General features: G+C 42.3%; 2 protein-coding genes across 8 annotated transcripts in view; one reads left to right on the top strand and one right to left on the bottom strand.

Moving 5' to 3' along the window:
• The first annotated feature begins 540 nt into the window (after nucleotides 1-540).
• Nucleotides 541-3391, top strand: GstT3 (Glutathione S transferase T3). Of its 2 annotated transcripts, none has more exons than XM_017157391.3 (4): nucleotides 541-722; nucleotides 1348-1494; nucleotides 2640-3062; nucleotides 3133-3391. In XM_017157391.3, the coding sequence occupies exons 1-4, from the start codon at nucleotides 632-634 to the stop codon at nucleotides 3276-3278; spliced, it is 807 nt and encodes a 268-aa protein (XP_017012880.2). In that variant the 5' UTR covers nucleotides 541-631; the 3' UTR covers nucleotides 3279-3391. The 2 variants fall into 2 exon arrangements, with proteins under 2 accessions (XP_017012880.2, XP_017012881.2); XM_017157392.3 differs by lacking the exon at nucleotides 541-722 and adding an exon at nucleotides 1115-1225.
• RhoGAP19D (Rho GTPase activating protein at 19D) overlaps nucleotides 3380-15206 on the bottom strand; it is a 41120-nt gene continuing 29293 nt past the window's right edge. For 3 of the 6 annotated variants that reach the window (XM_070219023.1, XM_070219024.1, XM_070219025.1), the window contains 10 exons: nucleotides 12659-13375; nucleotides 11973-12298; nucleotides 11789-11857; nucleotides 10662-11136; nucleotides 10488-10587; nucleotides 10325-10423; nucleotides 9870-10259; nucleotides 8353-9333; nucleotides 7381-8290; nucleotides 3744-6905 (listed from right to left, as the gene is read on the bottom strand). In XM_070219023.1, the coding sequence (XP_070075124.1) occupies nucleotides 5437-6905; nucleotides 7381-8290; nucleotides 8353-9333; nucleotides 9870-10259; nucleotides 10325-10423; nucleotides 10488-10587; nucleotides 10662-11136; nucleotides 11789-11857; nucleotides 11973-12298; nucleotides 12659-13375 (5536 nt within the window). In that variant the 3' untranslated portion in view covers nucleotides 3744-5436. Of the gene's footprint in view, nucleotides 6906-7380; nucleotides 8291-8352; nucleotides 9334-9869; nucleotides 10260-10324; nucleotides 10424-10487; nucleotides 10588-10661; nucleotides 11137-11788; nucleotides 11858-11972; nucleotides 12299-12658; nucleotides 13376-15206 lie in introns of all 6 variants that reach the window. The other 3 variants (XM_070219028.1, XM_070219026.1, XM_070219029.1) reach the window with 3 other exon arrangements.

The following is a 15206-nucleotide window of genomic DNA, read 5'->3' on the forward strand; positions in this document are numbered from 1 at the left end:
GCCACTGAATTTTGAGGTAAACAATCTTTGCTTATCACGGCGATAAGACGGACCTTCCTTTAAGTTTCTATTCCCGGCCACTCGTAGTTGCCAATGGCCCAGAAATAAATTGATTATTGGGCAGATTGGCAAGAGGATGAATGAAACGCAGTTACACTCCGCCGACATTTGGGGAACTTGGTTATAATAGATCATTAACTAATTAGCACGTTGTAACTTGGCTGAACTAAGTTGCATATAATACCTCATCATTAAAAACTAGTTGCAACATTTTAAGAAGGGTTATTTTTCTTCCATTTTTAAAGGAAAAACTTCAGTAAAACGCCAAAATACTAAACAAACTATTTACAAAATTATCTAATAATAAGATTTTGATTCTTTATAATTTTCTGTATAACTTATATTTATTTCTTCAAGTGTAGACCATATAAAAAAGGGAAATCCGCCTTATCTTGAGAGTTAATTTTGCCTTGCGTTTATTTTATTTTCTTTCATTTCTGTTTGTTTGACTCGCAGTCGCATTCGAATTTTCTGTCAGATCGGCGAGCATCCACAACTTGGGGATATATAAGCCGAACCGGCTGCATTCAACTCATTCGCTGGCTTAATTCAGAGGAACTCGGTTCTCGCCATGTCGGTGTCGTTTTTGGCAACTTTACTTGGTCTCAGCAATGACGAGGATCAGCTGAGATTGGCCCTTGAGGAGGTGGAAAATCCCAGAGGTTAGTGGAAAAGTAACAAACCCTTATTTTTAAAAGGGATACATATCAGCTTTTTACCTAAGTGAATGGATATAAAATCTGTTGTAAGCTGAAAGAAAATATTGTTTTCACCTAAACTTAAATTTATGATATATGGTTATATACGGAATACTACAAATTCCATAAACAATATTAAATATAAATGGTAGGTACATTTTTTCAAATTCAACTTTATTAAATTTAAAATATTTGTACACTTCTGAAAAAAATATTTACCGAAATTAAAATCAAGATCTTTTTGACTTCTTAATTAAAAATATCTTCCTCTTCGTGATTTTTGCAAAAATAAAATGCCCATCTCTACGGGTCGCAAAGCTTTTGGTTGATAAACATACATAAAGCTCGCGCTCTCAACATTTTGCTCTTGGTATATATTTCTTGCTCAGCCAGCTGATTCCGATTCCGATCTGAATCGAAACGGAGCTCAATGTTTTGGCCCCAGTCGCCCAGTGACTGTTTTTGTGGTGAGTTCGGTGGGATATTATACACACAGTTCAGGAGCTCTACGCGTTTTTCCGTCGGTGATCTTTGGACCGGTGCCTTTTTGTTTACTAATGCAATTGGACGTTCCCAATCTCCATTGCAGTTCCCTTCAGACAGCCAACGAACCTGAAAATGTCGTCCCCGATCCGCTATTACTATGACCTGATGTCGCAGCCCTCGAGGGCGTTGTTCATTATCTTCCGGCTGAGCAACATGCCCTTCGAAGACTGCGTGGTGGCTCTGCGGAATGGTAAGGGTATTCAGGGTGGGTCCATGTTGAGGGCAGTATTATGATGAATTTGATTATCATGATGATGTGACAGTTTTATATCATGTTTAAAAGACTTATGCTATGCTACAATTGTAAAATATTATTTATAGAAATTAGTTATTATTTATTATTATTTTATTTTAATTTTTACATTATTTATGTGTTATCAAAATATAGTTTTTTTATAATTTTCATAATATTTCCTATTGAGAAACTAATGTTATCTTAACAATGAAAAAACTGTAAAAATAATTCTTTTTTTGACCGTAACAATGGAAATACTGATCCAAATATGGATTGTCATACCTTTCTGAACTCGTTATTAAATTTCCAAACGATTGGCATTTAAACCTGGACATTTTATTTTTTTGCCATTTTTCGTAAAAAATCATGATGTACCCCCTTATAAAAAAATGGAAAATTAACGAAAATTTTATTTTTTCAAGATCACCCTGAAAGTCTCATGGATTTATTTATTATTTAGTTATCTGTTCAAAACAGTATTCATTTTTCGTGTAGGACCATTTTTAGCCAAGTTACAGTAAAAAAACGAAAAGAAAAAATTCATTTTTTACCAAAAACCAATATCCCAGTTTTTTACAACAAAATAATTCGTATTTCGGCCATAACAATGGAAATACTGATCCAAATATGGATTGTCATACCTTTCTGAACTCGTTATTAAATTTCCAAACGATTGGCATTTAAACCTGGACATTTTGTTTTTTTGCCATTTTTCGGAAAAAATCATGATGTAACCCCTTATCAAAAACGTAAAAATTGGTTCGAAATTTAATTTTTTTAAATAAGATGGAAAGTACGATGTTATTATTTATTAGGTTGTTAGCTGTTCAAAACAGTACGTCCTTTTGATTTTGGACAATTTTTGGCCAAGTTACAGCTAAAAAATGACTAAGAAAAATGCACTTTTTTATTGAAAATCTATATTTTATTGCCAATTGTATTTTTTATTTACAAAATGGCGTTTTAATTAATTTAATTTTAAAAATTGCCTTAAAGCTCCTAGTTTTTTCATCACATCAATAAGAATTTTTAAAAGGCATGGACCCAGCGCCGTCGTTTGTAGTTACAATCTTATCTTAACCACGGTCTTTGCCCCCAAGGCGAGCACTTGACCGACGACTTCAAGCAGCAGATTAACCGCTTCCAGCGCGTGCCCTGCATCCATGACAACGGCTACAAGCTGGCGGAGAGCGTGGCCATTCTGCGCTATTTGAGCGCCAAGGGCAAAATCCCGGAGCACCTGTACCCCAAGTACTTTGTGGACCAGAGTCGCGTGGATGAGTTCCTCGAGTGGCAGCACATGTCGCTGCGGCTCACATGCGCCATGTACTTCCGCACCGTGTGGCTGGAGCCGCTGCTGACCGGACGCACTCCCTCGGAGGCCAAGATCGAGACCTTCCGCATGCACATGGAGCGCAATCTCGATGTGGTCGAGGAGGTGTGGCTGGAGGGCAAGGACTTCCTCACCGGATCCACTCTTTCCGTAGCGGACATCTTTGCAGCCTGCGAAATCGAACAGACTCGTGAGTAGGGGATTATTATTGATATAAATAAAGTAATATTTACCTTTATTCTTTATCCTTTTTGTATTAGGCATGGCCGACTATGATGTTAGGATCAAGTACCCCAAAATTCGGGCGTGGCTGAAGAGAGTGCGCCAAAGCTGCAATCCGCACTACGATGTGGCCCACGAGTTCGTCTACAAGATCTCGGGAACGGGTCCGCAGGCCAAGCTCTGAGATCCCCAGCCACAGATCTTCACCGAGCCATTTTTGTACATAGGATCATTATCATTTATACGGAATAATATAATATATAGTTAATGTGTAAATAAAACTACTTGTTTCCGGTTTATACTTGTACAATTTATTCTTAATATTGGTTGTTTCTTTTTTATTGTGTCGTCGTTTATAGCATTATAGAAAATCCACATTTATTTTTGTTTGAAAAAAAATCATAATACAAATAAAATATATATAGATGTATACATGTATAATAGAAAATACAATTTTTAAAAAATAACTACCTAAAGTCTAACAAAAAATTGTTTTTAGTTAATCATAATATTTATATAGCAACGTTACGCGCTTGGGGTTCTTTCTATATACTCATATCCTGCCTTCTAGTTTTTGTTTCTGCCTTCGGGTAACAAAACAAAATGCGTACAAAATATATAATCCGTTATATATCCATTTTTTTGTGGGGGGGGGGATGTAAATCATAATTGTGAATGAAATGAAAAAAAATTAAATCGTATATACAGCAAAAAAAATGGGAGGAATACTATACAACTATAATCTAATTGCTTAATCATATATATTTGCATGTACTTTTATGCGTTCTTGTTGTTGCCAAACTTAAATCATATACAAACTACACAAAAATATATAATATTATATATGTAAATGTAAATTTATGCCGTTTCTCATGCGTTATATGCGTAAGCATATGGTCACTTTATCAATCAAACCCCATTTCGAACATGGTATCCCTCTTCCGGTCGCCTGTCTAGACATTAGCTTTTTGTGCGGAATATATGTGTATATGTCCCTGCTATAGAGTTATATAGCTGCACCTATATCATGCATTTCCTACAGCACCGCCCGAGGTAAAAAAAATTTTGTTTATCCAAAAAATATAAAAAAAAAATGTTGTGGGTAGAAAAATAGGTTTTCCAGAATTTAAAGCAAATAATTTAAGGCACCAAAAATGGGATCCCCTTTTCCTCCACTTTTTTCTTACAGCAGGTACACAGGTACACAAATAAAAAATAAACAAATGCACATTTAAACTAAACAAAAAGCGATCCCTATCAAGGGATCCCTAGCACAACTTGGTTGTCAGGGGGACTCGTCCGATTTCCCGGACAGGCGACACTTTCGATTGTTCCTATACATAGGTGGATATTTATGCGATTTTTCTGTATTGTGTTGTATACGTTTTACAAAATAGTTCTCTCTCTCTCTCTCTATCTCTAACCCTTCGTCTCCCCGCATATATCTCTCTCTGTCTCTCGCTATATATCTCTCTCTGTCTAAATCCAGATCTTAGCTTGGTTCCCATTTAATTTGTGTGTTTTGTGTATTTTGTGTGTGCGAATAAATTACTTCCTGCCCTCGTAGAGTTTTCATCTAAGATTGTTTTTTCTGCGTTGCATTGTTAAGATTTCCTTTTGCCCCGGGAGTTGTGTATTTAGGAGTAGAGTGCATTTAGCGTTTCAATCTCGGATGTATCTTTATTACTGTTTGTCTGCTTGGGTTTTTTTTTTATGAATATTCAATGTCGTTTGACAGTTTTTAGGCTTACAACACAACTCCCTGGGATCTGCTGCACATGAATATATAATATATCGTGATAGAATATGTGATAATACGTATTTTAACTGCTCTGCTGATTTGTTTTGCAATCAAATCGCTTCCTACATTCCTTTTGGTTAACTTTTAAAACCCAATTCGGACTCAACTTTGCAACTGTACGTTGAAATAGATATATAGTAATATAGATTATGGTGACTATTTTTTACAGAATCGAAGTAGGTTAGAGTATTTTTTGCGCATTTTCTAGTAGCTTAAATCAAATTCTTTGACATTGCTACATGGAAATCTTCAAATTCTTCTTACTACAACGACTCCTGTTTTTTTTTGTTTAGCAACTTTACTCAGGTTAACATTCATTTAAACTTTTGTTTTTAAAATGTGTGTTTAGCATTTGTGTGTTTAACAGACTATTGTTAAATAACTTCATCCTATGCCTTTGTTTCTCATATTAAACCCTGTTAATACTCGTGTAAACTGTGCTTGTTAAGCAACTGCTATTTTAGGTTTAGGTTGAGGTTTCACTGCAGCAATCTGCACTTTTGATATATGTGATTTTACAGATTTACAGAGATCCTTTTCTTTAGAAGCGTCCTCGGTTGATGTTCTTGATGCGTATGCCCACCTCCAACACCTGATCTCCGTTGCCGGCGGGCGTGGTGCTGTTGCTGCTGCTGTTGCTGCTGCTGCCGCTGTTGCTGCCGCTGCTGTTGGTGACCCCAGTTGGTTGGACACTCGAGGGAACTCCAGCTGCTCCGCCATTTCCATTACTTCCATCGCTTTGCGGCGAGTTATTATTATTGCTGCTCGATCCCGAACTAGATCCTGGCAGGGCCACACTCGCCTCGCCGCCAGCCTGCCCAGTCGCCGCTGTTCCTCCCAATCGCCGCAGCACCGTGGTGGTGGTCGTTGTGGTCGTCGTCGTCTCGGCCGCCGCCGCCACACTGCCTCCGCCGGCGGACGAGGCGCTGCCCAGCTTCAGCAGCTGCTGCTGATGATGGCGATTGTGGTGATTGTAGTTTATGGCCGCCAAATCATGACCGTGCGCATGATTCGAGCAGCTGCCATTGCTGGCCGAATAGTCGTGCGGACCACCGACCGTGTGGCGTCGCTTAATCGAACGATTCTGCTTGTTCTGGATCTGGCGCTTCTTGGTCAGGTTCATGTCAGTCTTCTCGTCCTTGGTCAGCCCGGTGGCGGCACTCAGTGCCTGGCAGCAGGCCGCGCCCACTACTACAGCTACTCCACTGGCTACTCCCGCTGGTTGTGTGCTCGTCATGTGCCTGGTGGAGTAGTTGCGGCAATTGAAGCTGGCACTCCGAAATAACCGATGATCGCGTCTCTTCTTGTTGTAGCGCTCGAGAAAAAACGACGGCGAGGGTCGTTCGCCGAGCAGCAGCTTCTCCTTGGGATCACTGGTGGTCGAGCCCTCGGAATCGTCCTCGGAGGCAGCTCCTCCTGCGGATCCAGTAGAGGTTCCTCCACCAGCTGCCGCTGCGCTGCTCCTCTCGTAGCTCAAATAGTTACTGAATCTGGGATGTATGCTCTTGGTTAGCGTGGTCACGCTGCTCGAGGAGCTGCGCGAGGGAATGGCGCCGACGACGACGACGCCACTGCTCCCAGTGGGCGTGCCAACGGGCGTGGCCGCTCCACTCGTGGGTGCCGTGGAGCTACCCTGATGTATGGGCACCGTGGCCGAGTGCTGCAGCTTGTGGGCCGCCTTCAGCAGACTGGGCGGCAAAGGAGCAACGCTGCCCGACTGCTTCGATGGCTTCTCATCGCCAATTGTATTGGTGGCCGTGCAGGAGCGACTCAGATGGAGCGACAGCGGTGGTGCGTCGAGGGGATTGCAAAACTGATGGAAGAGCCGCTCGGGCGACTCGTCCGCATACGGAATGTTCTCGGAGTGCAGGTGCAGCGGCTGGCCGAGGGTGTGCCGCCGGTTCTTGGGGAACTCGGGCGATCCGTTCTCGTCGTTCGATTCAGAGCCGCTCCTCAAATTGCGCAGCTTGCTGTCCAGCGTGTCTGTGATGGTGGTCAGCGACATGGAACCTGGTTAGGGATATATTTAATAATTACTTTCAATCTTTCATTCATTCTCATTAGAGCCCTGCATGAATGGATTCAATGAATTATTTTGAATTTTTTGTTTTTTATGAATTCATTAATTCGAATTTTGAGTTTAATAGAATTGAATGAATGAATGGCATGAATTCCGAAATAATTCAAACGACAATTTCTTTTGAAGAAGAATGGGCCATATATGGTGATTAAATCTGCCTGCATTTTATTTACTATACAGTTAACTTTGATTTGTTAAAAATTTTCCAAAAAAAACAAACAAAAATCTGGCAAATTCAAAAAATTTATAAAAATTATTCATTCAATTAATTCGAAATGAATTAGATAAACATTCAATTTTTTTCACATAGAATTGAATTAAAGAAATCAGAAATTTTATGGCATACTATGATAAAACAACAATTGAATGATTCACGCAGGGCTCTAATTCTCATTCAATACTTACCCGTATCGCTGAGCCTGCTGCTGGAGTCGTCGTCCGTCAGCAGTATGGATATGTCCACGCTGCTGCGCTGCTGCTCCTTGGCCAGATTCAGGCCCACGCCCAGGCTGTGGCCCAGACTGCCCGACGACTGACCCGAGTCCTTCTCATCCAGGCTCGCCTTGCGCGTCGTCTGGTGCGATGATCTCGAACCCAGAAATCCTCCAGTGCTGCGCTTCTTGAAGTTGGCACTCAACAACTTGGAGGATGTGGACGAGATGGATGAGGAAACGGCCACCGCCGTGGTCGAGGAGGCCGACGACGACGAGGAGCTGAACTTGGTGGTGGAACTCGACGAGGACGAAGCGGAGGCGGATGCGGAGGCCACCTTGCAGCTGCTCGAGGTACTGGCGGTACTGCTGGCGGATGCCGAGGCGGAGGTCGATACCTTGGCGTAGTCCAGCGACTGAAAGGGAAGAGAGACGGAGGAGGGGGGTGTGGGCAGGAGCAGGATTAGAGCCTGGTCGCAAATGCTCTGCACAGCCTTGCGCTGCGCCCGTCGCTGCTGGATGGTGGTGGTGCTGATGGTTGTGGTGATGGTGTTGCTACTACTTGTGCTACTACTGGTGTGGGTGGTGGTGCTTGTGTTGTTGGAGGAGGAGCTCCCGCTTACCAGAACACTCTCGCCGGAGTACGTGTCCGAGTTTACGGCGCTCCGCTTGCCATGCGTCTTGCGCCTCAGCTGCGGCATGAAGCGCGACGTGCGCGTCGTCTCCCGCTCGGTGATCCGCTCGATCTTCGAGAGATTATGCAGCAGCATGCTCGTCTGATCCTCCTGCGTCTGCTGCTGCGGCTGGGCGGCATTCACGGCGGCCGTACCGCCGCTCACCTCCGCCAAATCCGGCAGACTGCCACCCTCAAAGAAGTAGTCGTACTGGAAGGCCAAATAAAATGTTAAATAAATTCTAATAAATATATAAACTACAATAGCAATACCTGCGTGACCAGCAGCTCAACGATGCGGCACTGATGCTTCATATCCTTGACCGCCGTCTCCAGCGTGTCGTTCGGCGTCCGGATGATCGAGGGCCCAAAGATGATGGCCAGGTTCTTGGGCTCCATGCGATTGACCTCACAATTTCCGCTAACGCGGCACAGATGCCGTATCAAATGCTTCATGGTCTCGTACGGATGACGCGGCAGCGACTCCACAATCTCGCGCAGCAGCACAATCCTCTCCAGGCCGAACTTCTTGTCCGCCTCGATGAAATTAATGTAGTAGCTAGCCGGCATCAAAGCATCCGGCAGGCTGCGAATGAACAGCTTGAGCAGACTGCTCACCACATTCACATCCTCCCAGCGATCGTCACTCGCGCAGCTCTCGAACTGGAAATCCTTGGTGTTGACCAGCTCGGAGAGCTCCGAAATGGCCGCCTTGTTGCCGGGTATGCGATAGATGCCCACCACGCCCAGGCCCTTGGTCTCCACAATGTTCGTGCACACCTCCACGAGATGCGGCACGCAGGCATTCACCTTCGACATGGGGCAGCTGCGCAGGGGAACGCCAATGGAGCCGATCTGCTTGGCCGCACACGAGGATGGCGAGGCGAGGTCGTGATGAGAGACTCCTCCGCTAGTGCCACTGCCACTGCCGCCGCGGCGGAAGAGCAAATCCTTCCAGTTCTTCGACTTTGGCGAGCCCAAATCCTTGTCGGGTATATGCTTGTGCGACGACGACTTCCTGGCCTTCATCACCGGCGATATGGAGTCGCTGGTGGCGGCCACAATGGCCGCAGCCGCTGGCAGAGCCGAGACATGATGATGATCTGTAATCCCACCCGAATGGGAGCTCAGCGGAGAGCTGTCCGCTGCTCCGGCAGCTGCTGTTCCTCCGCCACCCTGGACATCGTCCAGATAGCTGGCACTGGCCGCTGTCTTCTGTGGCTCCGCCAGTTGTTTTCCCTGTTGCTGATGCTCCTGTAAGGAAAAAAATAGAAATTAATAGCTGTTTAGATTTAGAAAAATCACACTTTAACAGTTATTTTCTGATTTGTAAAGTAAAACTCAAGGAATAACTATTTTTTTTGAGTTTTATAATAAATGTTGACAAATAACAGTTATTCGTCGTGATCAAAAATAAAACTCAATCTTGATTTATGACAATTTTGTGGGTTAAACTAATTTTAAAAAAAATATAGTTATACAATATGCACGGTTGGTTTTTTTTTTTTTTTTTTTTTTTTTAATTTTTTAATTTTTTTTTAAATGTCAAAGGAATAACTGTTATACATAAAAATCAACAAATAACAGTTATTTTTTGATTTCTATTATAAAAATCAAATAAATAAAAATCATTACGGATTTATAAACAACAATGGCTAACAAAAACAATGGTGTATTTAAAAAATGTTTAGGACTCTTTAAAGTGAATAATTTTTTTGGTAAGAAAAATGTACAATAACAGTTATTTTCGGTCCCTGGTTTAAACTTTAAATTCCCCTAACAACACATACATTATCATCGTAGTTGAGGCTGTCCTTCCACTGCAGCAGGCCAAACAGACGTTTCATCTCGTTGCTGCTCTTGGTCTTGAAGAGGATCTCCGTGTAGGGACCGCCGCTGCTGCAGGTGGACGAGGAGGTGGATGCGGTGAGGGCTGATGATGAGTTCGTCGCCGCCTGTTGCTGCTGCTGAGTGGCTTCGTTTACACCGCTGCTGCCCGAGGAGGTCAGCAGCTTGTCGTGATTACCAGCAGCAGATGCCTCATCCAAATTCAACTCGTTGCCCAGCGTGGCCAAGTGGGCGCCACTGGGCGATGGCTTCGACTGCATGCGAATCAAGTACTTCTTCTTATCCAGCGACTCGTCGAAGAACTTAAAGTTTCTAATATCGAGTTCTATCACCTGAAGATGGAATTAGTTTGCTATTAGTTAAAGGGATTTCCTATATTCTTTTATAATACACTTGCATTGTGCTCCGATTTGGCATGGCGGCCTGAGTAGATGCGCAGCAAATCGCCCTTGATCTCCAGCTTCACCTGACGCCACGATCGGTACTCGGACATGCGCTATAAAATACGGTATAAATTTTTTTAAAAAAATAAATTATAATATATTTTATATTTACTATACCTTTCCGTTGATGCAGGAGGACTTGATCTCGATCTCCGTTTCGAAGGCCTCCAGTTCGTTGGGCACATACTTGCCATTCAACTCGGCATCAATGTGGATGCTATTAAATAAGATAAATAAATTCAATTAAAATTAAAATGTATTTATTATTTTAAATATAATAATCCAACGAACCTGCTGCGCATGTCGCTGCTCATGGAGGCCCTGCGACTCCCGTGGGCCGACAGACGCACATCCTCCAGGCCGTTGGGCGTCTCGATGAACTCGTGACCGCCGCCAGTGCCGCCGATCACATCGTAGGTGGGATCCGGATGCTCCTCCACCAGGGATTTCGTCTTCTGCGGCTCCACGACAGCAGCCACCGGAATGGGGATCGAAATGGGCAGGGGTGCGGGTGCGGAGGGTGCGGGAGTGGGTGCTGGAGCAGATGAAGAAGCCGCTGGAGGAGCTGCTGCATCTCCTCCGCCGCCTCCTGCTGCTGCAACTGCTGCTGCCTCCGCCGCATTGAAATCGGCCTCATTGTTGGTGGCCCGCAGATAGGAGATCCTGCGCATCGGTTTGCCTTCGTCAAAGGAGCTGGATGACAGAGGTTTGTAGCGCCGCACAACGTTGCCGCTTCCCACAACCGCACAGTCCACAATGGCCGCCGCTGCAAATGTGGCGAAAATCAAATGGATTACCAACTTATATCATATCCGTTCAATGAGGGCTTAATAAAATATTCAATACCGCCCCAAGTGCGTTAAACCATATGTATGTGTGAAAAATATTCCCAATTTAAGCTGTTACGTTTTGCAGGACCTTGGCCATCATTTCTAATTACGTTCTAAAAATTAGTGTGCGTGTCCATTGCGCTGAATATTTCTTGATTCTTTCTTCAGTAATAGCTTTTAATTTAGTTTTAAACGTGATTACTTCAATTTCCCAAGCTAAATGCAGGAGCTATTAAATATTCTATGCATCTAAGTGGAAATCTAATTGATTTTTGAAGCTGAATTGGAAAATATGCAGTTTTAGAAATCGGGAAATTCAAGAAATTTATAAAAAATAATTGTATGAAAATATTAAATACAAAAATTCCCAGTTTCACAGGGGTTAGATTGTATTATATAGATCAAATGGTAAATCTAATTACTTTTAAGGTTGTACTTGAAAAATATGTACTTTTAAAGAACTCAAAATCGAAGAAATTTATAAAAAATAAATGTATAAAATCGAAATTAAATTAAAAGAAATTCATTTAAATATTCCCAGTTTCATAGGGTTTAAATTATATAATATAGGGGCTACCAAGGACCTACCACTGCTCTCGGCAATGTCCGCCAAGGTGGCAACGGAGGAGGAGCCCGCGGGCGGCTTATCCACAAACTCTGCGCCAAATACAAAAAAAAAACGAAGCACAAAAAGGATTCATGTTAAGTAACTTAATAGCTGGGAAAAGGTAAAGATGGTGGTTGAGCCAGGAACCAAGAACCAAGAACTCACTGCTGCTGGGTGCCACCGGCGGCAACGATGGTGGCATTGGATCGATGGTGGCATTCGCCAGCGTCGCCTTGTGCAGCTCCATCCGACTGCTCGTCTGCCCGTCCACCGTCGTCGTTGCCGTCTGATGCTGATGCTGCGTCTGATGGTACTTGGCCAGCGGATGCTGCTGCAGGGACTCGTACAGCACGCTCTGCTTCTTCACCGTCGAGGTGACCGTGGAGCTGCTCGATGTGCTGGCCGAGGACTCCATGGCGCTGGTGTTGATCGACAGCGGCTTGAAGGGATCAAAGCCCTTGGACATGTGCGACACCAGTTTGCGCTCGAAACTGGGGAATAAAATAGGGAAACTATATAATATACCGCTTTACATTAGAGTCCTGCATGAGTGTACTTGAAAGTCAATTTTTAAAATCAGTTAACTTGGATCACTTTTTTTTCATTGGATTTTTTCATAAGGAAAAACAAGGGATTTAATATAAAATAAATAGATTTAAAATAATTTCAAATCACCTGAATAGTTTGCTTAGTAATTTTATTACTCCCACTCACTTTTATTCTGTGCTTAAATCACTTGTTTTTCCATACGAGTGATCAAGTGAAAAAAGTGATGCCAGTTAACTCTATTTTCAAAAAATTGACTTGTTTGTCAATTCAAGTGTACTCATGCAGTACTCTACTTTACTTACACCTTATTGGTGACTCCCGTCTCCTGCAGCGTCTCAAAATAGTCCAGATCCTTGGCATACTTGGCATTGTTGTTGATCATCACCTGGTTGCGATGTTGCTGCTGCTGCTGCTGTTGGATCTGCTGGTGATGATGAATTTGCTGCTGCTGGTGGTGGCTCACACTTCCGGGAGCCGTGGAAGATCGCTGCACTAGCTTGCCACCGGAATAGTACATATCATAGCCAAGGACATGATGTTGTTGCTGCTGCTGTTGCTGCTTTAACATCACTTGGTGGCGACTGCGTGGCGGTGGCACCATTACTTGGACACCAACTCCACTTGGCGGCGTGTGCGAGGGAAAGAAGTGCTGCTGCTGCTGCTGCTGCTGTGCCGGCGACGAGGAGGATTGCGGCGCCTGGTTGCCATTGGTCGAGGAGGAAGCGGAGTTGGAGGATGAAAGGGAGGCTGGCACCGGCGACTTGAGGAACTCCTCCTTCTGCTTGATCGATTCGCGCAGTCGGATCATCAGGTCGCTGTTCTCGCTGCCCCCCGAAAGGGATCCCGATCCCGATCCAGATCCGCCGGCTGAACTGGGACCCGCGCCAACTCCCACCCCCGCATACAACGCCTGGCTGAGAACCGTCGCCGATTTCGGCTGGCGGGCAGTGGGCGTGGGTGTGGGCGTGTTCGTTGCCGAGCTGGCCGATAATACTGTTAAATTTGGCGGCTGATTGGCACTGAAAAAAGGTAAAAGAAAACAATTCAAAACATTAAAAAGTGTTGAGAAATATGTGAAAAAACATAGAAAACTTAAAAGTAAATTAAATTAGTTTTATTAATATTTTGTTTAATATTTTAATTTACTTTTAAAGATTTTCATTGTAATTTATTTTAATTTATTAATTTTATGTTTTAAATATTGTATTTATTATTATTAATTTTATTTTTCTTTATTATTCTTTAAATTTATTAGTATTATTTTATTTCCCATTTTATATACCTTATTTTCAATTCAGGCAATGCATAACAGCCGTTTTGCTCGAAACAATGCAGCATAGCTTTAAAAATTATCAAGGCCACTAAATAAATGTAAATTTAGATTTGCACTTAAACCATTAAAAAAACACATTAATTTTATTTTTAATAGCAAAAGCTAAGTGTTTAACTACAACTTTAATCGATTTACACGCCACTTTCATGAAGTAAAATTCGAAATAAAATCGACTCATTTAAATAATGTAATTTTCACCATTTACACTGACACATACGAAACTTTAAGCACTCAAATCAACAGTCTGCCTTTCTATTTGCCCAGCAATAATCAAGCAAAAGTGCTTCTGTTGGCGGATCTAGACATTTTTCGTATGGCGGCGGCCGCCTGTTAATTTTTTTGCAAAACAAAAATATTTGTCAATTGAATCAGCAGGCAGACGCAGTAGCTCCAAATTGGCAATCGGCCAAAAGTAGTAGTATGCCTCCCACTTTTTGATGGCACGTGCCGTCGTCAGTTTGCCAGTTTGTCATTTTGTCAGTCACTCAATGAATTTAAGTTTGGGTCGCCTTCGTCGCTGTCGTCACACGCGGCGCATGCGCAATGTTCGCAATCGCGTACGCCGATCACGATCGCCGACCTATAGCCAAATTCCATTCCCTATTTTGCGGAAAACAAATCTATAGCTCACTATTCTTATTGCTTTTAAACAAACAAATAAAAAAATAACACTCAATTCAATTTAATTGTGCTTCCGTTTGAGTGTCTCAAGTGCAACTAATTAATGCAAGTGGATTTTTAGATTTTCAACAGCTCCACAAAGAAGTCCGTGATTCATTGGAATGATTAATTTGAAGTCAGACAAAGAATGAAAACAGCAGGTGAAAGAAAAATGGTTCTTATTTAATTTGTTTAATTACTCGTGAGCATGATAAATATTTATTTTTATAAACGTTATTATATTAACGTCGAAAAAGGTGTAACAAAAGATTTGATTGATATGTGCAGGTCAATTTTATATGATCTAATATCAAGTTAATATGCTTTAACCTTAAATTTGACATTAATCATATCGACTTTTTCATAAAAAGTTTTTATTGATATGAAATAAGGTAGAATTGACCCTATTTCATGTCAACTTTTGTTTTCTGTGTGAAAATAAAGGCACTTCCCTTTTCTTAACCCATCCAATTTATAACTGTCATTGCTGGAAGCAAAGTTCGGTGTGAAAAACATGAATTTCTGCTATATTATCAACCAACCATGACTTACAGGAAGCAGCTAAACAATGCGTTTTACATATTCATAGGGAAATTTGAAATGTTGAACTTTTACCAGTTTTCCCAGCTCAACAACAAACTAATGACCGCAAAATTTGGAGCTTAACGAGCTTGATGAAAAATCTATAAAATATTTAGTAATGAACTTGAAACTGCAATCAAACCCACGCGTTTGTCAAAATTCTCTGCATTTTCCGCTGACATCCCTAATTGACATGAATGTCAAGTAGATAGAAGTTCATGGCTAAAAGCCTTTTGTGATATGTGAAAATGTCAAATTGCGGACCGGTTTTTTTT

The sequence above is a fragment of the Drosophila takahashii genome, chromosome X (assembly GCF_030179915.1).
Source record: "Drosophila takahashii strain IR98-3 E-12201 chromosome X, DtakHiC1v2, whole genome shotgun sequence".
NCBI classification, from domain to species: domain Eukaryota; kingdom Metazoa; phylum Arthropoda; class Insecta; order Diptera; family Drosophilidae; genus Drosophila; species Drosophila takahashii.